General features: G+C 39.0%; 1 protein-coding gene and 1 long non-coding RNA gene across 15 annotated transcripts in view; one reads left to right on the forward strand and one right to left on the reverse strand.

The window, feature by feature from the left end:
• The window catches only part of STAT4 (signal transducer and activator of transcription 4), a 114,489-nt gene that overhangs the window by 68,625 nt on the left and 19,139 nt on the right, over window positions 1–26,725 (reverse strand). For 8 of the 13 annotated variants that reach the window (XM_015543182.2, XM_007094699.3, XM_015543180.2 and 5 more), the window contains 2 exons: window positions 20,008–20,136; window positions 18,573–18,717 (listed from right to left, as the gene is read on the reverse strand). In XM_015543182.2, coding sequence (XP_015398668.1) covers window positions 18,573–18,717; window positions 20,008–20,135 — 273 coding nt within the window. In that variant the 5' untranslated portion in view covers window position 20,136. The other 5 variants (XM_042994932.1, XM_007094696.3, XM_042994934.1 and 2 more) reach the window with 5 other exon arrangements.
• The window catches only part of LOC122240984, a 29,372-nt gene continuing 25,923 nt past the window's right edge, over window positions 23,277–26,725 (forward strand). Inside the window, exons 1-2 of one of the 2 annotated variants that reach the window (XR_006220859.1) lie at window positions 23,277–23,639; window positions 24,164–24,215. This is a non-coding gene — a long non-coding RNA (uncharacterized LOC122240984). The remainder of the gene's footprint in view (window positions 23,640–24,163; window positions 24,216–26,725) is intronic. The other variant, XR_006220858.1, reaches the window with a different exon arrangement.

Below are 26,725 nucleotides of genomic sequence, written 5' to 3' on the forward strand. Positions count from 1 at the left end.
TTCACCTTCTATAGAGTTGCCATTGTTTCTAATTTAGTGTCAACACAAAAGTAATTTATTGCAGGATTATTTTCCAGGCTATCCTGGGGCATTTCTTTTTGTCCTGAAATAATACTTCTCCAGCTTTCATTAGACTATATCTTTATTACTGTAAGTCGATTCTCATCTATCTAAAGTAATTGCAGCGTGTGATTAAGTGTCAGGATGAGCTGTTTGGACATCGAGGGCCGTAGGAGTGCAGAGGGAAAGAAATCGATGTGAATTTTCATGACAAGTAGAAAGGACTAGGGCTGGAGCTTGGTGGATGCTAGGAGGCCAGAAGAGCTGTCCTGGGAAGAGGGTACAGCAAGTCAGAAGCAAAGGGTCTATTCTAAGGATATGAAATACTCATATTCTAAATCCACCGTTGTTCCCTTTTCTTCTGATGCTCCTGCCTGGGATGCACCTGTCCTTTGTAAAGTCTCTGACCCTATCTCTCCTGTCCATATTCCCAAACCCTATCCTGGACTTGATCAATTAGAATTGGAAGTGTGTGTGTGGGGGGGGGGGGGGGGAGGTGCTCAAAATCTACATTTTTAACGAGTTCCCAAAGTGATTTTTATAATGAAACATTAACTTAGGGGGATGAATCTACCCAGTTCAAGAGAAAGACAGATGGGACAGAATGTCCCCTAAAGAGAACCAAATACAACAAACCAGCGCTTATGTCCAAATAAATCAGATATACCATTTTTCATTTATCAAACTGGCAAAGATTAAAACACTTTGCACCACTCAGTGCTGATGATGGAATGAGCTTTTACACACTGCTGGTGGGAATGTGAATTGGTACATTATGAAAGGACAATTTGGCAATTCTTATCAAAGCCTTAACATTTTTCATACCCTTTGACATAGTAATTCCACTTTTAGAAATTTATCCTAAGGCTGTAGTCTCAACCTTGGCAATTTATCAAAATCACTTGTGAAGCTCTTATGAACTACAAATTTCTGGGTCCCATCCCTTGGAGATTCTGATTCCATAGATTTGGGGTGAGGTCTGGAATCTGGGTTTTCAAAATGCTGATGTAATTTGGGCTTATTTTTCAAATTTCAAGTAATAAAAAAGTTTAAAAAATTGGTGAGAGGGGCACTTGGATGGCTCAGTTGGTTGAGCGTCCGACTTTGGCTCAGGTCATGATCTTGCGGTTTGTGAGTTCAAGCCCCACATCTGGCTCTCTGCTGTCAGCGAGGAGCCTGCTTTGGATCCTCTGTCCCCTCCCTCTCTACACTTCCCCTCTGGCTCTCTCTCAAAAATAAACAAAATATTTTTAAAAAAATTGGTGAGAACCCCTATCATCTTCCACTTTCTCCCCTCACTCCCTGTGTGTAATCAGACTGGGCATATTTTTCTATGTTTTTCCATTCGATAACATACATTATGGTCATCCTTACATTTCAAGATATACAGATCTAATATCTTAATAGTTATCGCATACACTGAAATAATTCAATGTATTTAGCCATTTGTTGTTATAAATAACAGAAACAATGAACATTCTTGTATGGATATCCTTCTCTTTACCTGTGTGAGAATTTCTGTAGGAAAAATATTCAGAAATGGAACTAGTGAGTCACATTAAACTTTGTGGATACTGACAAATTACTTTGCAAGCTGGTTTTGCCAAAGTAGCAGCCATACCTAACTGTCCACTAAAACTCCTTCTTCCTCTCTGGTAGGAGGCAGTAAGTCCTTGGCAGGGCAAGTGGCAGCCCATTCATAGATTACATTTCTTAGCATTCCTTGCATGGTTCAGGAGGCACACAACTAGTTCTTCCTAATGGAAAGCAGAGACAGTGTGTCATTTCTAGGCTGAGGGATCCCAGATATGGGTGTGACTTCATGCTCTTTCTCTTTATCTCCTAGCTATGAAGACATCCAGTCCCCTTTGGAACAGCTGAGCCACTCTATGGAAGGAACTTGGGCCCTTGAATCACAATGAAAAGGAAAAGAATAAGGTCTTCTTATCCACAGGATAGCCAAACATTAGACTGTTATGTGCAAGATAAATAAAATCCTATTGTCTGTTGTTTAATAGAGTAACTAGTGTTATCCTCATTAACATGCCAGTTTACATTCATGTCAACAGTTGGTATCTGTATTAAAAACAACTCTACAAGTGATTTTGATGCATGGAGTTAAGACCCACTGTCTTAACAGAATAATCATAAATATGAATGAGCTTTTAACAATAGATATGTGCACTTCATTTGTTTATATTGGTGAAGAGCAGGAAAAATTAATAAATGCCCAATTAATAGGTGAATACAAATGATGCTGAAAAAGAATATTAATGGCATAGAATGCCGTCCCATGGTTGGTTGATCATTTAAGTAAATGCATTAAGCTTAGGGAAGAGGTAAGTAAAACAATAATAATTTTTAAAATAGTTAAAATATAGATGTAAGTAGGGGCATGTGGGTGGCTTTGTTGGCTAAGGGTCCGACTCTTGTTTTTTTTAAGTTTATTTATTTATTTGAGAGAGACAGAGACAGTGCAAATAGGGGAAGGGCAGAGAGAGAGGGAAAGAGAAAGAATTCCAAGCATCCTCTCCACTGCCAGCACAGAGCCCAACGCAGAGCCCAACACGGGGCTCTAACTCAAGAAACCGTAAGATCATGACCTGAGCCAAAACCAAGAGTCCATGCTTGACTGACTGAGCCACCCAGGTGCCCTAAGGATCCAACTCAGTTCAGGTCATGATCCCAGGGGCATAGAATCAAGCCCTGTGATGGGCTCTGTGCTGACAGTGTGGAGCCTGCTTGGGATTTTCCCTCTCTCCCTCTCTTTCTTCCTCTCCCATGCTTGTGCTCTCCCTCAAAATAAATAAATAAACAGTAAAAAAAAAAAAAAAAAAAAAAATATATATATATATATAAAGCATATATATATGTAGAAATATCAGCAGGAAATATACAAAAATGTTAACAGTGGGATGGGATTGCAAATGAATTTTTAAAGATGGGATTACAGATGAAAGTTTTCCTTTTTATTTATTTTTGATTTTCTGAACTTCCTTTATTGGATACATATCATCTTTGTAATAAGAAATAAAGTTATTTAAAGATCCATTGGTATGATATTAAACTGCATTAGCAAAAAGATATAACCTAAGGAACTCAGATAAACCATCTAAATGGATTTGTGTGGTTTGAGGCTCAATAACATATGAAAGTTGGCTACCTCTGGGAGGAGACCTGAAACCAATGTGGTTCACATGCTTATTAAAAGGACTTATGTAGAGCAGTTTACCAACAAGCACATGCTTGTTAATTCATTGGCAAGATTGGAAATCAGGACCTATATGTGGAGCTAAAAAGAGTTATAGACAGCTACAGACATAGGAAATTGATAGTCCCCCAAATACAGTTTCTGTTTTCTAATGCACAAAGAACTAGTTTTTAGAAATGAGAAGCAGATGTTCTTCCATTCACTGATAAATTCTTTCAATTGCTGATAAGTGAACAATGGGAAAATGGGTATAATTAACAGCACAGTGACAGAAGAGACTTTTTCTGATGACCATGTTGGTAAGGCTTTGGAAAGGCTCTGAAGTCTGTTCATGCAATACCTTTCCCTAGAGATTTTAAATAACAGGAAACAGATTGAGGTGGTTCAGCTGTGGTTTTAAAACCCAAAAGATCGGACACTGAGGCGGGGGGCAGGGGAGGGGCTTCTTTGCTCTTTGACTTCTTGCTTGTAGATAAGAATGCAGGAGGGGAGAATGAGTGGTGTTAGATACCAATTATAGCACTTAAACATGACAAACAAAAGTTAGATGTGAGGTTTTAAATTTCGTTGTGCTTACAAAGATGAAATAGAGCAAGAGCGAGAAACTAAAGGCTCATTTCTGCAGGACTGATTAAATTACAGTACATCCATAAGATGTGAAAGACCTATATAAGAACACTGGAAAACCTTGCTGAGAGAAAGTAAAGACCTAAATAAATGAGTGTTTCATGTGGTTACCAGAGACAGGCAGGGGTAATGTGGAACGGGAGACGTGGGTCAAAGGGTACAAAGTTGCAGTTATGTAGGATGATTAAGCTTAGAGATTGAATGGGCAGTATGATGACTATAATTAATAATACTGTACTGAATATTGGAAATATGCTGAGAGAGCAGATCTCAGGTGCTCTTATCACACAAAACTGGCAATATACAAGGAAATGATATGTTAATTACCTTGACTGTAGTATCTCATTTCATTACGTGCAAGTATATCAAATCACCGTGTTGTACACCTTAAATATACACAATTTAAAATATATATATATATATATATAATATACAAAATTAGAAAACTAGACTGTGTGTTTGTATCCCATTTGGGAACTCGGCTTCGGAGCACAAGAGAAGAGGTAACAGTTCCAACTCATTTTATAAAGTTGGTATAACCTTGAAATCAGAACGAGACAAGGACCGTAAAAGAAAAGGATATATTTGCAAGTAGATGAAAATCTTATATAGAATATTAGCAAATCATTCGGCAGAATGAAAAAACCAAAAAGTTTATCTCAGGAACATAACAATGGTTCAAGATAAGAAAAATCTGTGTCACACACCTAAGTGTGGATTAAAGGAGATAAGTATAGAATTATCTTAATAGGTGCAGAAAATTCATCGGATAAAATGTGGTAGTCATCAAAATTTCTAAAAACCTCTGTAAACCAGGATTATAAGGGAATTTCCTTAACATCATAAACCTACAGCAAGCATTATCTTAATAAAACATTTCATCTGTTATGACTGCTTCACTTTGATATAGGAATGAAATTCTTAACTGATAAGAGAAGAAAAAGAAATAAGCATAAAACTTGGAAGAGAACTAAGTCTTTCCTTATTTGCAGATATGATCCTCTGGAGAAAATAAAAGAGAATCTGCACTAAGTTGGAATCAATAAGACAGTTCAGAAAGATTTGTATTCAAACATCAGTAGTATTCCCACAGACTACCAGTAATCACATAAAAGAATGTAATAGAAAAAAATACCACTCAAAATATCAGTAATGTGTAACAAAAATCTAGGGTTTTTTTTACATTACCATGACTTGTTTATTTTATAATAATTCATATTTATTAATTTATTCTATAGGAAGTTTCTACCTTTTGACCCAAATTACCAAGTTTTTTTTTTTTTTAATTACAGTGTAGTTAACATACAGTGCTAAATTAGTTTCAGGTGTACAATATAGGAATACAACAGTTCCGTGCATTGCTTGGTGCTCATGAAGACAAGTGCACTCCTAATCGCCTTCACCTATTTTACCCATCCCCCCTCACCTCCTCTCTGGTAACCGTCTATTTGTTCTCTATAGTTAAGAGTCTGTTTTTTGGTTTCTCTCTCTCTTTTTTTCCCCTTTGTTTATTTTGCTTCTTAAATTCCACCTAAGAGTGAAATCATATGGTATTTGTCTTTCTCTGACTGGTTTATTTCGCTTAGCATCATACTCTCTAGCTCCATCTATGCTGTTGCAAATGGCAAGACTTCATTCTTTTTTTATGGCTGAATAATATTCCATTGTGTGTATATAGTATGGCATATATATATGCATATATATATATATATATACATTATATATATATATATATATATATGCACAAATACCACATCTTTATCCATACATTTATCGATGCACATTTGGGTTGCTTCTATAGTTTGGCTATTTGTAAATAATTCTGCAATAAACATAGGGGTTTATATATCTCTAGGGATAAATTTAAGGAAAGATATGCTATAATTTTATGGGGAGGATTTAAAAACAGCATTGAAGAACACGGAAGACCTGAATAAATGTATAGTTGACCTTTGAACACATGGGTTTGAACTGCTTGGGACCACTTATATGCAGGGGTTTTTTTTCAATAAATATAATGGAAAACTTTTTGGAGATTTGCAACAATTTGACAAAGCTTGCAGATGAGCCATGTAGTCTAAAAGTATCTAAAAATCCATATAGCCTAAAAGTATCTAAAAAATTAAGAAAAGTATTTTTAGGAAGTTCTGATTTCAACAAGAAAAATCTCATCATCTGAATTTCACTGATGTGCTCTAAATTACAATAATGACATGGCATTTGTTCCATTTAGTTAGGGATACTCATTGAAAAAAAGGCATTGATCACATTTGTAATGTCAGCTTAACTCTTCATTTATTAAACAAGACACTGAGCCCTAGTATGTGCTGGGCTCTGTGTTAAGCACTGGAGATGCAAAGACGAATGTGCTCAAGGAGCTCTCAGTCTTGTGGAAGAGACAGTTAAGTATGTAGACGTAATAGTTCCAGTTACCTCCCATTAACTTCCTACTGCATTCCACTTAGAACTGATCAAACTCATCTTGCTAGTCCACTTCCTTCCCCAAACCTAATCTTCATTGTGTATCAACATCCACATAGTAACCCAAACAAAAACCCTCAGTCATCTCTTATTTCTCGCTCTCGCACATTTCATATCTATTCACTCATCACATGCCCAAACTTTTACCAAATTACCTCACAATTGCAGCACATTATCCCCCGTTCTCATTGTCACTGCCCAGCATCCAATTTCCTTTCCCTTTAACTATTGCAATTATGTCCAAATAGGTCTCCATGCCCCTGTTTTCACCTAAGCCCACTATCCTCCACATTGTTCCTGTCAAGTCTCTGTCTCTATCTCTATCTTTTTCTCTAGGAAGGCTTGTTATTGTTCAGGAAAAGAAATACAAGAATCTAAGAAGATGTGATGAGCTGATGATGTGCTGAGCTACAGAAAACCAATGAGATATTAAGTTTTTCCAAAATAAATCCTGACAGATATGAGGTGAGTTATGAGAACCTGGTAAGTATGAAAGGCAGCTAGCCACTTCTGTTTCTCACCTCTGTATCTTTCTACTGAGACAGAGATCACAGATTAGATGATAGAAAAGAGGAACCTTCTTGAAAACAGATAGATAAAAGGGTCGTCTCATTTTTTAGTCACCAACATACTTGTTGGCTACTTGTACCACATTAGCACCTCATTGCACACGTAGGAACTCACTCAGCAGTGGCAGTGAGATCTATGTTCCCCGCCAAAGTAGCCAATCAGAGAATTATGGTAATAGAGCGTTGAAGATCAACTGTGTGCCAAGTACTGGTCTCCAGATCCTCATTTTTTTGGGAGAAGTAGAGGGGAGAGAGAGGTTTCAACTGGGCAAATCTTTTGTCCTTTGGTCATCTCTGGAGAAAGTAAGACAAGTTTGGTGGGTGCCTGGTGGCTTGGTGAGAAAGGCAACTTCTTTCCCAATCCTGAACATCTCATTGATAAGTTAAAATGGATGCCCTTAATGTGATTTGGATCAGTTAAAGGCAGTCACTCAATGCCTATGTACTGAAATGAGTTATCTACTGAGTTCAGATATCTACTTGATCATGATTCAGTCAAACCACAATTTTAAATATAAACAGAAATTAGTTTCTAGATGACAACTGGTTTCTAACTTGTTGACAGGTGGATTTGGTTTTGCTCCCATTTTTATGCTTTTGTTTATTAAACCAGCTTCCACAAAATGTACATAAAAGCGTTTTGAAAGCAAATGTTTAAGGTAACAAGTCTTATGAACTGTCTTGGTTTTGATTAAGTATCTTTTTGGAAAGCTTCCAGATCACAACGGATTCGGATCAGTACTGACAGGTTTCCTATAGGCCTTCTTCTTCATATGATAGGGACAACTAAAATAGAAAACATTTAAAAAGGAAAAACTACTGGCAGAATGACACAATTCTCCTACTTTTAAGGTGAATATCTGCTCAATTTTTTCTTTGCAACCACCATGACCCTCCTAGCAAATGAAACCAATGGATACTAAAGTCAACATGGACTCTAAACATCTTCATATCCTCCTTTTCAACTAACATCTGTGTCTCTACTCACTTTCCCAATGGCGTGGGTGTCTCAATGGTGTCGCTCTGGGGTTGACAGCCCCTCTATAAGCTTCTGTTATAGTCTGTCAGGCCAACAGGTTCAGAGGTCATATCAGGATGTGTGGAGTTTCCATGTTGGTTCCTGGGCAGATTATGCGGGCTTCCTGTTTCCCAAACCAAGAGTTGGACCTGACTTTCCATCATATGAATAGTTGAGGGTTTTTTTTTTCCTTCAGTGCCCTACAGCTAGTTTTGTGTTAAGAAAATTAAAATGTATTCAATTTCTGGCTCAGTTCTCTAAATTCAAATAATTTAAGGAGAGGGAATATAGTGGGTGGAATGAGGAAAGAAAAAAATTTCAACCTTAGGAGACTTTTCTAATATTCCTTTGCCTATAGCAAATAAGGGGCAGGTTGTCCTACAGAGAAAACTAGCTCTGGATAGGTTTTCAATAAAAACACATATTCACGCCACACTTTGGCTTAAAAACTATCAATTGCTCCCCATTGCCAAAGTCCAAACTGCCTAGCATGGCGTTTAAGATCCTCATATAACCCCATTTTAATGCTTTAGGTGTCTAGATTGTTTGCAAGATAGGCATTCTCTTACTATGTTCCCACTCTTGCTTTTCTTCTCTGTACATGACTCCCTTACTTCCCTTCTCTTCACAGTCCCAAATCATCCTTCCAAAATCAGCTCAAATGCTTCCAGTTCTGACAATTATGATTGTATATACTTCTACCATGGTGCTTACCCCACCACATCATAAACATTTGCTCTTTTGTCTCCATTTTAAATTGCAAACTTTTTGAACATCAGGGTTTTATCTATGTCCTTTTCACCTTGTATGCTCAATAGAGCCTGATGTTAAAATCCATATGATGAAACCCATATTCAGTCAACAAATATCTATGGAGTAGATACCCAGTATAGCCCAAAGCAAATTATATGAGCCCTACTTTAAGAAATCCAAATCGTCATTTGTTGTTTTTTTTTTAATTTTTTAATGTTTATTTATTTATTTATTTATTTATTTCAATATATGAAATTTATTGTCAAATTGGTTTCCATACAACACCCAGTGCTCATCCCAAAAGGTGCCCTCCTCAATACCTGTCATCCACCCTCCCCTCCCTCCCACCCCCCATCAACCCTCAGTTTGTTCTCAGTTTTTAAGAGTCTCTTATGCTTTGGCTCTCTCCCACTCTAACCTCTTTTTTTTTTTCCTTCCCTTCCCCCATGGGTTTCTGTTAAGTTTCTCAGGATCCACATAAGAGTGAAAACATATGGTATCTGTCTTTCTCTGTATGGCTTATTTCACTTAACATCACACTCTCCAGTTCCATCCACGTTGCTACAAAGGGCCAGATTTCATTCTTTCTCACTGCCATGTAGTACTCCATTGTATATATAAGCCACAATTTCTTTATCCATTCATCAGTTGATGGACATTTAGGCTCTTTCCATCATTTGGCTATTGTTGAGAGTGCTGCTATAAACATTGGGGTACAAGTGCCCCTATCCAAATCGTCATTTGGACACAAAATAATTATTGCATAAAGAAGCTCTGGACTCTGGTATAAACTTCAAAGAGAATCAGAATTCAGAGAAAAGACAAATCACAATGGACTCATGCGATAAACTGTTAGAAAAGACAGTAAGAAAGGAGAACAATCCAAGCAACCTTGGATAAGATAAGAGAAAGGTTTGGAGGAATATAGACAAAACGCTTCAAGACTGAAACTTCAGGTGGGTGGGATCTTGAGTTGATCACACTGGATTCCAGGTTAGTGTTGATGTGCACAGGGCAAGGAGTGGCAAAGCACACCTTCTGGTGACCATCCCAAATTATGCAGCAAACAAAATCTTGACAAGTAATTCATGTGCCATCTTAAATAGCACAATAGGTAGGGGTGCCTGGGTGGCTCTGTCAGCTAAGTGTCCAACTTCGGCTCAGGTCATGATCTTACAGCTTGTGAGTTCAAGCCCCACGTTGGAGTCTCTGCTCTCACTGCAGAGTCCACTTCCAATCCTCTGTCCCCCTCCCTGCCCCTCTCCTGTTAACATTCTCTCTCAAAAATAAAATAAACATTAAAAAAATATTTTAAACAGCACAATAGGCAGGTCTCTGAGCCTATGAAATAGAAGCATTGTGATACCAGCATCCGGCCATTATCTCAGATGAAAGCAGATTTAGGGTGTGTGTGTTGTGTGTGGGGGTGGTACTTGGGGAAATAACTGTGGAGTGAATGACAAACAGGCTGCAGCTCATGAGCTGCAAGGTGATGTGAAGGACTGAACCCTCCACTCAGCTCTTTCAGAGTTAACACAGTGGCGATACAGGGTTGTTTTCAGGTCATAGGTTGAGGTCACCCCTTCCCTTCCCTTCTCTTTATATGTGGTCTACAGACGGGAAGGAAGAGGAGTGAACTAAGAAAGCAGCATGCGTTAAAGGGGAAGATCTGGCAAATTCAGAGTGGACCCGTAGTTAAAGTGGCTTTTTTTTCCTCCCTTTATATTGCAAAAATGTTTTGAATCCTCCATCTTGTCATGTTAAAAACCTCACTGCACCTGATCCTCAGGCCCACAATAGGACTTCTGCAGACTAGGCAAGAAGGAACCCACCATCTACTCAACTTTCGAGGAGCTTTTAGCTCCAGTGCATATTTTTGTTGGGGCAAACCCGCATGAGAAACCCTCTGAGAAAGAGGCCACCATGATGCAAAGAATAGAACTTGTGAGGTGTGGGTTACACTTGTAAGCACCCCCTCACCCACAGGGTTTAAAACTCTCACTAACAGAATCGTTCTCCCGGTGGGTGAAAAATGCTCTGTGGGTGGTGGGATTACTAACCACAGAGTTAACGCCAAAACCCTGAACACATTTTTTCTATCATCAGACAAGATTGCTGATGCCTTCTTTCCCTTACCTCGCTAACACTCATTTTTGAGGAAGGCCCATGGAAGCTCCTGTAAGTTAAAAAACAAAACATAGGAGGTGTGAATTGTTTAGACTATAAGCTTCATGACTTCCTCCAATAGTATCCCTAGTGCTTGAAATGGGATTGGTAACACAGTAAGAACTCATTCAGTATGCATTGACCAAATAATAAGATTGTCATAGAATATTTATAAAAGGCATACCCCAGTACAAAGTGAGGTAGGAAGTATGAAAAGGAAGAGATGAATTCATTTACTGGTTACCAAATGGCAACAAAAAGAAAACCACACCATAAAATTTCAAGATGAAAAATGGTAAGTGGATCAAAGAAAGGTATTTTAAATTGTTTTTTTAAAGTTTAGTCCACCAATATTGCCTTATATCTAGGCTCCTCACAGCATATTAACAAATACATAAAGCCAAAGCTTCTGAAGTTTAGAAGTGGTGATAAATCCACCATAATAGAAAAAGATTTCAATATGTTGATTTAAAAAAAAAAAAATCAATGAATTTTCTAATAGGTCTCTCCAACTTCCTCTTGACTCAGAACAGTTCATTTAGCAGCCAGAGTGAGCTTTTTAAAACAGAGATTAATTCATGTTACACCCCCGTTCAAACTTGCCAATGGATTCCCATTTCATTCAGAATAAGACTAAGACTCTTGGTCAAGATCCCCAAACTTCTCTACAAAACAGCCCCAGCACACCTATTTGATCTCATCATCTTTTGTTATTTCATATTTTTAGATGAATCCTGTAAAATTCACAATTTCTCTAATAATTGATGAGTTTTGTACATTTAACAGACATTATTTGGATTTTTTCTGATATTTCATTTTGTGCTTTCAATTTTTTTTTTTTTTTACAGATTCTAAATATTTATTTTTTTATTCCTTCAATTTCTTCTGCACTTTATTTTCATTTGTTGTCGTGGTACTTTTGAAATTTTACCATGCATGCTTAACATCTGTGTTTAATTTCCATTAGTAGTATTTGCATGGTGAACTTTTAAATTTGTATAATAACTTAGCTGGGTATAGAATTTTAAGTTGGTGGGTATTGTACTTCAGCTCTGTGAAGAAATTATTCTACTCTTCTTTCATTTCTGTTTTAAATTGGGCTTTTAGGTTATCTCTCATTTCTGTGTAGGTAATATATTTGTTCTCTCTTGCTACTTTTGGGAACTTCTCTTTCTGATGTCCTGCATGCTTGGGAATCTGAATTTTAAGAATCTGAGAATGTATTATAGTACCCAGTGTAGTTCCTATTTACAGCGATGTTTTATAGTTAAAATTTTTTTTTGATTCTAGAATTTCTTTTAATGTGATAAGCTTGCCTATGCAATTAAAAGCCTGTTATATTTGGGGCAACTAGGTGGCTCAGTAAGTTAAGCATCCAACTTCAGCTCAGGTCATGAACTCACAGTTTGTGGGTTCAAGTCCCACATCGGGCTCTGTGCTGATAGCTCAGAGCCTGGAGCCTGCTTCAGATTCTGTGTCTCCCTCTCTCTCTGTCCCTACCCCAATCATGCTCTATCTCTGTCTCTCAAAAATTAATAAATGTTAAAAAGCTTTTTTAAAAAGTCTGTTATATTTTATCTAGTATTTCTATATATTTTTAGTGGGATGGTTTTTTAAGTTCATTTAGAAATTATAAGTCCATACTGAAATTATGAACTATTTCAATATGAACAGTAAAAGCACTACATATGAAAGTACATAAAAAGTACCTCTCAAAAAGGTATAGAGTTAAATTAATTTATAAGGAAAAAAAAAGAAAGTTTCAACATAAATAAAGCACTTGAATAAAAAGTTAGAAAAGAACAAAAAAATAAGCTGAAGAAATAAGACGGATACACCACCAGATTGATATGTGGTATATGACCACTACAAGTATGTACAACGATATGGAGCCAGAACTCTTACTCTGTTGGGAGAGTGTAAACCAGTATCACCATTTTGGAAAACAATTCTGGCATTATAGTGCAATTAAAGATGTGTATACTCTGTGATTCAGCCATGCCACTACTAGTTATCTATCCTAGAGAGTTTCATGCACATTTCAAGCACCAAAGAGCACACACAAGAATATTCAGACCAACATTGTTTGAAATAGTGAAGAGTGAATAGTGAATAGAAAAAACCCAAATGCTCATCAATAGTAAAATGGATAAATTGTGATATATTCACACAATGGAATACTACATAACAATGAAAATGAATAAACTACTGTGACACACATCAACATGGATGGATCTTAGGAACCATGTTAAGTGAAGAAGGAAAATTATGAAGAATAAATACACTTGATCACATTTATGTAAGGTTCAGTAACTTGGAAACATATGTTGTTTAGGGACGCTGACCTATGTGGTAAAACCATAACAAAAAGGAAGAGACTGACAAGTGCAAAATTTAGATTTAGTGGTTACTCTGGATGGAGAGAGAACAAAGTGGAGTTACAGAGGGGGCACAGGAGACTTCCAAGATTCTGGTAACCACCAGGCCTTTTATCCACATATGTATGTATAGACATCTGGAATGACACTCATCAAATATTAATATAGTTAAATGTAGGCAGTGGATTTTGAATTATTTCCTATTTTTTTTTTTGCATTTTTTCCTGTACTACTTCAATTTTTTATAACAAATATGCACCATTTAAATTTTTTAAAATGTCATTCTGAAGGAGACAGAGAGGAAGGTTGTTATAGCTATGTGTCAGGCACTGTTGTAAGCACCTTGCATTTTTTTTTCATGTTTATTTATTTTTGAGAGGGAGAGAGAGACAGAGTGTGAGCAGGGGAGGGGCAGAAAGAGAGGGAGACACAGAATCCGAAGCAGGCTCCAGGCTCTGAGCTGGTAGTACAGAGCTCCACGCGGGGCTCAAACTCACAAACTGTGAGATCATGACCTGAGCTGAGGTTGGATGCTCAACTGACTGAGTCACCCAGGTGCCTCAGAAGGTTGTTGTAGATTATTTGTGTCTTCCCAAATTCGTATGTTGAATTCCTAACCCCTAATGTGAGGCTGTTAGGAGGTGGAGCCTTTGGGAGGTGATTAGTTCATAAGGGCAGAGCCCTCATGATAGAATTAGCACCTTTATAAAAGAAAACCTAGGCGTGCCTGGGTGGTTCCATTGGTTAAGCATCAGCCTCAGCGCTGACAGCAAGGAACCTGCTTGGGGTTCTCTGTCTCCCTCTTTGTGCTTCTCCCCCTACTTGCTCTCTCTCTCTCTCTCTCTCTCTCTTAAAATAAATGAATAAACATTACAAAAAGCCAGAGAGTTCCCTCCTCACTTGCACCATGTGAGGCCCAGGGAAAAGACAGCAGCCTCTGAACCAGGAAGCTGAATCAGACACCGAATCTGCTGGCCCCTTAAACTTCCTTGCCTCCAGAACTGTGAGAAATAAATGTCCCAGAAAAAGACACAGTGAGGGAGATGAATAAGGAAAAGAGCCCTGCGGGAGACAGCCCAAGAACAAAGATCCAGCAATCAAGCTTCTAGGTCTTTACCCAAATGTGTTGAGAAGTCATGCCCACACAAAAATTTGCACATGAATGTTAATATCAGTTTTATTTGTAATCGCCAAAATTGGATCAACAAACTATAGTATATCCATACAAGGGAATATCATTCAGCAATAAAAAGAAATGAGCTATCAAACTACAGAGAGACATGGAGGAAACTTAAAAGCACATTACTAAGTGAAAGAAGCCCATCTGAAGAGTCTATATACTGTATGATTCCAACTATATGACAGTCTGGAAAATGCATAACTAGAGAAAAATTTAAAAGATCGGTGGTTGAGGTGCCTGGGTGGCTCAGTTGGTTAAGTGTCTGACTCTCAGTTTTGGCTCAGGTCATGATCTCACGATTTCGTGAGTTTGAGCCCTGTGTCGGGCTCTGTACTGACAGTGCAGAGCCTGCTTGGGATTCTCTCTCTCTCCCTCTCTCTCTGCCCCTCCCAGGCTCATGCTGTCTCCGTTTCTCTCAAAATAAATAAATAAATAAATAACTCTAAAAAAAAGATCAGTGGTTTCCAGGGGTTTGGGATAAGGGAGGGAAGGATGAACTAATAGAGCAGAGATTTTAGGACAGTAAAACTGAAATGGTGGATACATGACATTATGCATTTGTCAAAACCCATAGAACTGGACAACATAAAAAGCAAACCCTCACGTAATCTCGGACCGTAAGTTAATAGTAACATATCACAATAGGTTCATCAAATGTACTAAGTGTACTACACCAATCCAAGATGTTATAATAGGGGAAATGGGGAGAGGCAGGTAGAGAGGGAGTATGTACTTTCTGCTCAACTTTTCTGTAAACCCAAAACTGCTCTAAAAAAAGTCTAAAATAAAAAAAGGCCCAAGAACATGGTGAAGCATTCTTGAAATATCTAAGGCAGGTATTTGTTTTTAGCAAATCCTGACCTTACCACATTCTTTACAATTTTTTTTTTTAATTTTTTTTTTCAACGTTTTTTATTTATTTTTGGGACAGAGAGAGACAGAGCATGAACGGGGGGGGGGGGGCAGAGAGAGAGGGAGACACAGAATCGGAAGCAGGCTCCAGGCTCTGAGCCATCAGCCCAGAACCTGACGCGGGGCTCGAACTCACGGACCGCGAGATCGTGACCTGGCTGAAGTCAGACGCTTAACCGACTGCGCCACCCAGGCGCCCCTCTTTACAATTTTTTTAATGCTTCTAACACCCCTGGGGTCCGTACCAGTGTGATTCTGCTCACACTACTGAGGAAACTGAGGCCAGAGAGTGTAAACTTCTTGCCCTGGGCCATGCAGCAAGTAAGTCACAGAGTCAAGATGCAACCTGGGACAGTCCTTGCTCCTGGCCTTGACCTGAAACTGCTTTCCCGCTAAAGGGGCTAAGGTGAGCTGGACATCAGTGTTCAACTGCTTCCCATCTCAGAGGAAATTAAAATATGGAAACTGGAGACCTCAGCTGCTCTGTAAAGAACTAAAATAAATCTGCCTTATACTTGTTTAATTCTCCTGGAACTGTATCATCTGTGCTTTTTTGCTATAATTGTTTAAACGGATTGTATTTGAAATATCAGAGGATGAAAATGTTCAAACCAGATAAGCACAGTGTCAACAGTGTTTTGATAGGAGGTTTTTTTCTCTTTTAATTCTTGGGGAAGCAGGGGATATTGTTCTCTCAAAAAGACTTGTCAAAAACAAAAACAAAAAAGAAACCATAGTGGGAATGTGATACATTAGAAAGAAACATTAAATGCAGGTTTAAGTCTACAACCATAGTTGACAATGTTCTTTATTGCTATTTTTTACTGTATTCTGAATTAATGCAAATACCCAATAAGTATCACTTATAAAAGGAAGGAAAGAGCAAGTGTTTTGTCAGTTCAAAATATCTTAACCAACCCAACTGTTTTTTGAGTTCCTAGTTTGTAGTAGAACCACAGTGGGTACCAGAGGGAGAAGAGAGGCCAAAAAAGGAGGTCAGGCTTTTACTTCAAAGAGCTTGTGACCTGCTTAGACACATCCAGCACAGAAGAGATGCTGGTTATCTTGCCACCTGTGCTCCATGAAGGATGAGAATAAGGGCTAAGGTGGTGAAGATTTCCTTGGTGCACTGGGACATCCATAGGTCCTCCAGGAACCACTGGAAACTGGGCTGCAGTAAGAGGGATGGTTTTGCATTCCTGGCCATGGTATAGTCATGAGCAAAGGCTCCGAGTCTTTCGAGAGTGAGTTTGGTGTGTTTAGGAACAAGGAGAAGATTTATTCTTCTGAGACAGGAATGTTGAGGAGCTTGGAGCAGTTTGTTGGGAAGGGTCTACAGAGAGAAGATGCTGGAAGGCCAGTGACATACGCAGAAGAGTTTGTGCTTGAGTCGAAATGTGAACGGGAGTTATTGCAGGTTCTTGAATTCCCTCGAAATCTTATCTCCACCCTCCAAAAAAGATGGCCTTTAAATTTACTCTTCATTTATGCTAAGAAAATCCTGTTCTTTTTCTACCAACAACAAAAATCCTTTATTGGAAGCCTATTTATTTTGCCAGAATAAAAACTCCCATATTCTTTACAATCCCAAAAAGTAAATAAAGATCATACTCATTTACATGAAAAGATGTGAGAATTCAGAAAGATTAAGTGATTGCTCAAGGTCACATTTTGAGAATTTCAAATTTCAGAATTTCCAAAGACCATGCCTCAACCATTTTATCCATCTATGTCCCTCTAGCAAAGTGACCTGTAGGACCTTTGCTTCTAGACCAGATAAATGTTATTGATACACACACACACACACACACACACACACACACACACTACACATACACATTTTGATTTTAGGCTTTAGGGGTCACTCTGTCACAACTGCTCAACAGTGCCACTGCAGTGCAAAAGCAGCCATAGTCGATATGTAAATGAATGAGCATGGCTATTTCCACTAAAATATAAAAATTTGAATTTCACAGAATTTCCATGTCACAAACTTATTAATATTTTTAATTCTTTGTCAACCACTTAAAAATGTAACAACAATTCTTAGTCATGGGCTCTCCAAAGAAGCAGTGACCACATTTGACTTGTGGGTAATGGTATGCCCACCTCTGTTTTAGGCTTATTGATTACAGCACTAAGCTAATGAAGCCAAGGTTAACTGTCTTATCTCTGTAAGAGATTGTTTGCTTTATGCTGTGGCAAATCCTGTTTTGTTGGCAACAAGCTATTTTCCTACCTAGGCCGAGTGTCTTGCAAATTTGTAGGGCATTACAAGGGCAAAATTGGCTCAGTGCAATCCAAACAATAGGAAAAACAATGTATATGCCCTTCCTACAAGCGTTAATAACTTCCAGCACATTTTTCTTATAGCCTAGATGAAATTTTCTAAAAACATATTCATCGGAACTTTGGGATTTTAAGAATGCCTCACTGAAAAACGGCACATGCATTTTTCATGTTGTTTAATACATTGTATAGACACTCAGGAAATATTACAGCAGTTCACATTAAGAGTTTGTTATGTGTGTTAGCACCTCTGGGTTTAACTCAGTATTAGCCTGCCTTTAATTCTTTAGATCCCTGTTTCACTCCCTTCATTCATTCATACCTTTAATCAACAAATAGTACACACCTGCTATATATCCAGTCTTGTGATGGGCACTGGGAATTCAAAGGTGAATACTAAACTCCACAGTTTTGGGGAGAAGACAAACACATATTTGCCTGGGTGAGCCTTTGGAGAGCTAGAGGCTAGAAAGCCAGAGATAGGGGTTAGAGAGTACCAAGGAATGCTTTTGGAGGAGGTGAGATTTGAACCAAATCTGAAAAGATACATACAACCACGATACCTCTATCTATAAATGAGAACAATACTAACTAAATTGTTACATAAGAGAGAAAGGCAAGGGAGGACTGGGGGAGAGCCATGAACCTATTGTCTTTCAAATCCTTGTTCCGGGGAGTGTCAAATTTGAACATAACTAGTAAATAGTCACATGCGAATCACACACACCCTCCCACTTATAGTGTATTTCAGATTCAGAATTTCATGAAAAACACACATTAGTTAAAATGTAAAATGGTAAGAGAATTCAAATCTTCCCTCTTAAATCTGAATTGAAAATAATATTATAAGGGTACATATATTTTTTTTTTAGCTGAATTTAAGACACAGAAATCCAAATATTTTTGAAAAAGTAGAATGCATTCTCACCTGGAGGACTTTCCTAATTCTTTTTAGATTGTGTATCAAGAGCAGATTTTTCTCTTTGGAAACGCGACCTAACTGTTCATCCAGTTGTATTAACAAGTTTTGAAGAAGAATTGTTGCCATGGTTTCATTGTTGGAAGCCGCCTCCCTAAAAAACAAAAGTGTTATTAGTCAGCAGGAAACAACGTCCAGTAAAATGTCTACTTCTTTACCATACTAGTTTTAAAGAGAGATAAATGTATTCCACAGTGATAAGCATTTAAAAGCTTTTAAAACTTAAATTTTACACATCCAAGTATACTCAACGTCACTAATCATTGGGAGATGCAAATCAAAATGTGAGCTACCATTTCATACCTATTAAATGGATGGCTATTATTGAAAACCCAAAATAACAAGTGTTGGTGGGGATGTGGAGAAACTGGGGCCCTTGCACATTGCTGGTGGAAATGGAAAACAGGATGGAGATTTTTCAAAACATAAGCATAAATTACATACAGCAATTCCGCTTCTGGGTAGATACCCAGAAGAATTGAAAGCAGGAATTTGAACGGATATTTGTACATCAGTGTTTGCATCAGCTTTAGCCACAATAGCCAAAAGGTAGAAACGACTCAAATGTCGGTTGACAGATGAATAACCCAACAAAATGTGGCTTATATATACAATAGAACGTTATTCAGCCTTAAAAAGAGAAGGAAATTCTGATATATGCTACATGAATGAACCTTGAAAAAACATGTGACATGACATACATCAGCCATGAAAGGACAAATATTGTGCAATTACACTTACATAAAGTACCTAGAGTAGTATATTCAGAGAGACAGAAAATAGAATGGTGGTTGATAAGTCTGGGCTACAGAGAATGAAGAGTAGTTGTTTAATGAGGACAGAGTTTCAGTTAGGGAAGATGAAAAAGTTCTGGAGATGGATGGTGGTGATTGTTGTACAGCCACATAAGTATACCGAATGCCACAAAATTGTATACCTACAAATGGTTAAAATGGTAAATGTCATGTATATTTTCTCACAATAAAAAAGAGAACTATTCAAAGCAAAAAAAAAATAACTGTACAAGGTAAACAGAGCTTTAAAGAATGATTGTAAAACATAATAAAAAACAATTATTTACATGGAGTCTGTGTTGAAAATTGATGTAAACAATAGTTTTATTCCTTGGCCGTTTAATAGTTAGGAATTACTGGGATTGGGCTTACCAAAAAACCCAATGCACTAGAAGCATTAAATTTTCATCTACAACAGATGAAACCAGAAAAGATGATGATTTTCTTCCTCAGAGGAAGCTTTCCAAATCCTTGATGAAAAATATGCATCTACTCAGTCAAAAAAAGATCATAGAATAAATCCACATGGATAGAGCATAAGGCATTTGTATATCAACCTCTAGGGAAAATACAATAATGTTTGGTCCTACCAGTCTTGATTTTCAATCCACTGAGCCAACAGATGTCGAATTTCCATAGGAAAGTTGTCATCGTAGAATTGATCTACTTGCTCCAAAAATTTGATTTCTAATTGTTGGACTTGATTCCACTGAGACATGCTATAAATGAAGGGTAAAATTAAAGTTTACAAATGTTAGTAACTGTGGTACATGTGTTTTTTTCCCCTTAGATTTCAGACAAAGACGATGTTGTCCATTAGTTAAGTAACCGGTGAAAAATTTTCTTTCATAGTCACCTTATTTAAGAAAACAGTAAAGAGAAAATGCTTTCAATCCAAAGATAAAAGCAATTCTCAGCTTTTTCCCAAGTCATCCCTAATGCACGGAACATGATTCTTTCTCTTTTCCCAAACCATGTCCTGCTTTGCTCTAACAGGAACTCCAGAACTTTCTCCAGAAAGATTTCATTCCCTGTCAACACTCCTCACCTTACCCCCATTCTGTCCTGCAAATCTGTGTTCTCAGCAAGCTCACTTGATCCCTCTGCACTCTTGACTTTGAGCAGCCTGAGGCAAATAACATACTTAACTGCACCTTCAAAGACCTTCTTAGGGCTTTCTACATGAGGAGTACCCAATAAAAGCTTCCTGCGTGTCGAGCTGCCCAGTCCTTTTTCTTTTATTTCAGATTTGTCTGGCTTCCAGAGTCAGCTTCCTATTCCCAGACTTCTGATCAAATTTGGTCTTAGCTTTTATGAAGAGCTTCATGTATGCATTTTCATGGGCTCTAATTCTTCCAGTTCAAAATATCTGTGAACCAATGCATATTTATATTTCTCTGTTTGATGATACACTATGAATGGGCAGAGCTTTTAAGGTCTACTTTTAATTCACCTCTGATGTACCACTGACAGTGGTTAAACCCTCAGGTTGTTTAAGGAGGAAGAAACCACACTTGAGATGTATGTGGCAGCCCGTCACAAAACAAAAGTATGTTTCCCTATGTTATCCTACGCTGGCCAGTTTAGAAGCTTTAGACATTTCCTAACTCAGGGAGATTAATATGATGTCTTGAAGTTATAGTACTTTACTTGCTCCAAAGTCAAAAGTTCTGATTGTTTTATCGGCAATTTTAGATCAAGGAACAAAACTTTTACATGATTAACCACCATAATATTTCGGCCTATCTTGTAGGTAAGTTTTCCTTTTGCTCACCGAAGGTCACAATAATAAATTTCATGTATTTCATACACATATTCCTCAGGTTTCAAATGGAACAATTCAAATTCAGATTCCCTGATCTAAATGTATAGAAGAATGTTTTTCTAAAAGAAACTGGCAAAAGAAATAATGTTTTATTTTCATATCACTTTGTGTCTTGAAGACCTTTACACGCACAATTGTAGGCACGTTGTGGGGGCTCAGTAAGTGCTTGTTAAATGCAGAGTGAGTGGCAATCCTGATTTTGTCATGAATAGGGAAGGTGGATAGTAAGTTTGACCCCAACTTTAAAAATGACAAACATCTGAGGAACAAGTAGGCAAAATGACCCCTGCCTAAGATGCACAGCTCCTAAGGACGGATCTGAGGTTGTCTTTGCAGATGCTGGGCATATATACACACACCACATAAAACTGGGATGTTTGTTCCCATGCCACAGTGCCATTGTCCTGCTACATCCCTGTTTTATTCTAGTTAATGGTGAGAGCACATGAGCTGAAAATGTCATTACAATCTGTTTTCTAACTAAGAATTAACTGGACTGAACTGACCCCAAAGTCAGAAAAATTACTCCTAGGACCCGGGTCCACCTTCCTGAGAGCTGAACTTAAGGGTTCAGCTGAACCTGAAGGGCTGAAGAAGGGAAGGATAAGGTGTGTGGTCCGAGGACCCTCTTCTCTGTTGCAGCCTCTAGAAATGCCTTTACTCATCCTCCCCTCCTTTGCTTTCACTCTCTAAGCGCTAAGTCTCCCATCACAAGAAAACTATAGAACATTTCTTTTGAAAACTGAGCGCCTCTCGATTCTCTTGAATGTCTGGCCCTAGATAAAGGGGCATTTTGTCGCGCTGTCTGGGGGCTAATAGTGCCACGCTGGCTCCGTGACACATAGCTTGCAAAGGAGATGACATGTCCGAAAATACCCCCTCTCATCAAAGCCACAGCCACTGGCCAGCCTAGCTCCAGACTTTTCTCTGAAACCCGTGTACTCAGTCTAATGTCAGACATTATAGCTCAGAGAAGCTGGTTAAGAAAGAGAAGGGGGGCTCACTTTCAGCACTCCGCGAGGACACACCTCCGCATCAGCCACCACGGTCCCTCCCGCCGTGCAGATGTGCGGGCTGAGCTCCCGAGTCTCGCGCACAGACCTGCGCGGGAGCGCATCTTTGCCTCGTGGAGTCGGACGCTGTTCAGAAGAACCCATCCTCACACCAGTTAAAGTGAAGTGAACTGTCACACCACCAAGTGCACAGCCCCGGCGGCATTCTGCATAAGCATTTCCTGACCCGCGCTCCTCCGGAGAAGCAACTCCAAGGTGTGATCTGCCTACTTACCTGGCTCTCTCAGCCCAGGCCCCAGGCGGTGCCAAAGTCCAAAGTCAGAATCGCCCCTCACAGTCCCCAGGACAAAGCCGCTGACGCCATTGTCAGTAGGGGATTTGCATTTCTCCTCCCACTTGAGGCTTTCCTGTGCGTCAGTGGTAGAGTCTCTGGGACTTTACTTGAGTCGGTTCCCACCCACTCTCTATTCTAGAAATGCTAAAGAACAGAAACAATCAGGCTGGAGCCCCTCTGTAGGGCGCCTTCTCTTTATCCCCCCCCCCCTCCCCTGCCCGCCATCATTCCTGCGATTGCAGGTGGTCTGAGGGTGTCGGGAGGTGAGTGAGTAGGTGGAGTTACGCGCAATCATTTTCCTCAGGGGGGTCCCATACATCTGAGACCCCTGCAGACTTGTCTGGAGCTAGATTCCTGGCTTCCTGGCTTCCTCCTTTGAGGCTCCACACTCACCCTGGTGAGCCAGCCCCTGGGATGGAAGGGGTGCCAGGACTGAAATATCAAACTCCTAGACTTCACTGTGCTCCAATTCCAGCAGGGTCTGCTCACTAGGAAGAAGACAACCTCACCCAAAGGTTTGGGCCAGCTCCTGTGTGGGCCACTCATGCCCGCCGTCACTAGTCCAGGATTCTCCTTCCCACTTGCCAGGTAGCCCTGTTCCTGGTCACCGTGGTATGCTTTTCTCCCTTTGTGACATGGGCCTATTCTAGAATCACAGAGCTGGAGGGAGCTTTGGTCTCATCTGATTCTAACACCTCTTTCATATCTGGAGAGACTGAGGCCCAGAGAGGTGACAGGAGTTATTCAATGAGTTAGTTTCTGAGCCTGGATAAGAGGCCAGGGGTTCCATTCCCTCCTTGGTGGTCTTTTCATTTCATCTTCTCCAGGCTAGATGGTAACCCTCAGCACACACGAGTTCTATGAACGTTCAGGCAAATAAAGACAGAAATAAAGGAAGATAGGCCGAACAAGGCAGAAAGAATGACTCGGTTTGCTTACGCCTGAGCCTACAGCTATACACCAAAGTAAAAGGCCTGCTTCCTCACTCCTGGACCAGCCATCACACATGTGCACTGCCCCGGATGCTCCTCTCCCAGGTGACATTATCAGGTGCTTTAAATTCACTGCCCCTCTCCCTCCCTCATACACAAAAAGTCAGTCAACTCCAAAGTCATACTCTCTACATCACTCTACTCTGATCAGGTAGGCCTGGTCTTGGCTGCTTGCTTCCTGGGCAGTTTCTGGGAGCTTCTACTACTCTGTCTGCACCCGAAGAAAGTGCCTAATTGAGGGTATTCCAATAAGCTAAGGAGCAAAGTCTGGTTTGCTCTGGGGAAGCAGTCACTGCCTTTAGGAAAAAGTCCAAATTCTTGGTACTCGAAGTGCTGTACAGTTTGGTCCCAACCTATCTGGAAACTCCCCTCCCCCTCCTCCTCCCCCTACTCCCTACCCAGAAGCCTGAGATCTGAGGCAGACTAGTCTGTTCTGCTCCCTAGATTAACCTCTCCTATTTCTGTATTGATTCAGCGTTGATTCTCCTTTCAATGGCAGCTTCCTCCCCCAATTTGTGTAAATTTTTAAACATTTAATTTTAATTCCAGTGTAATTAACATACAGTGTTATATTACTTTCAGGTGTTCCATAAAGCAGTTCGATGAGTCCATATATTACTCAGTGCTCATCAAGGTAAGTGTGCTTCCAACCCCTTTACCTATTCACCCATCCCCGCACCCACCTCCCCTCTGGGAACCATCAACTTACTGTCTATAGTTGAAAGTCTATTTTTTGGTTTGTCCTTTTTTTTTTTTTTTCTTTTTTTTAAGATCCTGTCCCTGGTAAAGATTTCACTGTTGACCCCATCTCACAGCAATTTTCCCTTGCTCTGAATTCTCATCACACTTCTCATACAAACTAGCACTTTCCAAGAAAAAAATGAAATGCAAGCCATGTGTTTAAATTTTCTAGTAGCCACATTGAAAAAGGTAAAAGGAACAGGCAAAATTAATTTCAAGCATGTAAATAATCCAATAATACAGAATATCAACATTTTTCAATATAAAAATATTAATGAGATACTTTGCATTCCTTATTTCATACTAAATCTCCAAAGTCTGGTGTGCAATTGACATTTTCAGGAAATCTCCATTTGGACAAGGCACACTTCAAGTGCTAGTCTCCATTTGGATAGCCTCATGTGGCTAGCGGCTACCCTATTGGACAGCGCAGATCTAGACCACTCATTTAACACTTTTCACTTCCTGCCTTTTACTGTTAGTCATACTGGTTTTGTGTGTCTTTATTCAACTGTTGAGTGCCTGCTATACAAAGCAGACTTTGTTCTCTTCTTCCTTTTAAGGACCTCACTCCAGGACTCCCTCAGCAGCTTTCAAACTGATCTTATGACACACTTATCCTCTTAAAATTGTTGACAACTCCAAAGAATTTCAGTGTTATTATTATGTATTAAATTCCTATTTACTGTATTAAAATTTAACCTGAGAACAAAATTAAAATGTTTATTCGTGGGAAATAAACCTATTATGTGTTAAACTTTTTAAAATATTTATTTATTTATTTATTTATTTATTTAGATTGGGGGAAGGGCAGAGAAAGAGGGAGAGAGAGAATCCCAAACAGGCTCTATGCAGTCAGCGCAGAGCCAGATGTGTGTCTCCATCCCATGAACCATGAGACCATGACCTGAGCTGAAAACAAGAGTCAGACTCTTAACTGACTGAGCCACCCAGGCCCCTGTGTTAAACGTTTTTAAAATTAAAAACAAGTATATTTCCAATATAAAAAAAAATTAGTGAGGGGGCACCTGGCTGGCTCGGTCAGTGGAGCATGCAATTTGTTGATCTCGGGGTTGTGTGTTTGAGCCCCATGTTCGGTGTAGAGATTACTTAAAATTAAATCTTTAAGGGATCCCTGGGTGGTTCAGTCATTGAGCATCTGACTTCAACTCAGGTCATGATTTCACAGTTCATGAGTTCGAGCCCTACATCTGGCTCACTGCTGTCAGCTCGGAGCCTGCTTCGGATCCTCTGTCCCCCTCTGTCAGCCTTTCCCCTGCTTGTTCTGTCTCTCTCTCTCTCAAAATAAAATAAACATTTAAAAATATTTAAAAAAAATAAAATCTTTCAAAAATTAGTGAGAATGAGTGGCATTGATTTACATTTTGAAAATCTGTAATGTATGGCTTGAGAAAAGACGGCTGGATTCTTATATCTGCTTTTGCATTTTATCTTTTGCAAGATATTGTTTTGGTTGATGTATTTGAAGAAAAACTGGACTCGCACAGTTATGTAATTAGAAAAGGAAGAGCATTTTAATAGCCTTTTCAGATAAGGTGGATATCCTTCTTTGATGCCACAAAACTCAACAAGTGGTAATTTTTTAAGGATTGGTTGCACTGTGGGATGTGAAACTCTATCAACCAACTTTACATATACTGTTACGTGAAAATCTGTTAATATATCTTCTAGCAAATAGAACTTTACTCACACATGATTTTGTAATATCACACATTAGTTATTTGGAAAACATGAGTCCACTAAATTACACATCCTGTAAATGCTGACACACTTCATCATACAAATCAAAATCATATTAGCTAATACCACCACTGATCTCATTAGAAAAGTATTTATTTTTGAGGGAGAGAGAGAAAGCATGCGCCTGTGCATGCACAAGTAGGGGAAGGGCAGAGAGAGAGAGAGAGGGAACACAGAATCCAAAGCAGGTTACAGGCTCCGAACCCGTAAACTGTGGGATCGTGACCTGAGCTGAAGTCGGATACTCAACCGACTGAGCCACCCAGGTGCCCCTGGAAAGGTATTTTTAAGTATTGGGAAGTTGTAAGGTTCATAGCAAGGATACAAGTTTTCCAAATTCTAGTTTTTGCTTGAGAACTCTAATTTTATTATTGGAAACAGACATTGCCAATTGTTTTCCCTGAAATGACGGTCACACTTTGTTCATTTTCAGGATAATGTGTTCCAAATACCCTAGTTTGAACAACCACTTGTCAAGTCATTCTTCCAAGTAGAAATGATGTTCTATGACAATCACACAAGTGCTTTGCCTTGAGACGATCATCATGCCTTAACATGTGTACTTCTCATTCTATGACAGAATATTAAGGAGACATTAATTTAAAATTTAATAAAATTAATTTTCCCACTTTACTGAGAACA

The sequence above is a fragment of the Panthera tigris genome, chromosome C1 (assembly GCF_018350195.1).
Source record: "Panthera tigris isolate Pti1 chromosome C1, P.tigris_Pti1_mat1.1, whole genome shotgun sequence".
Taxonomy (NCBI): domain Eukaryota; kingdom Metazoa; phylum Chordata; class Mammalia; order Carnivora; family Felidae; genus Panthera; species Panthera tigris.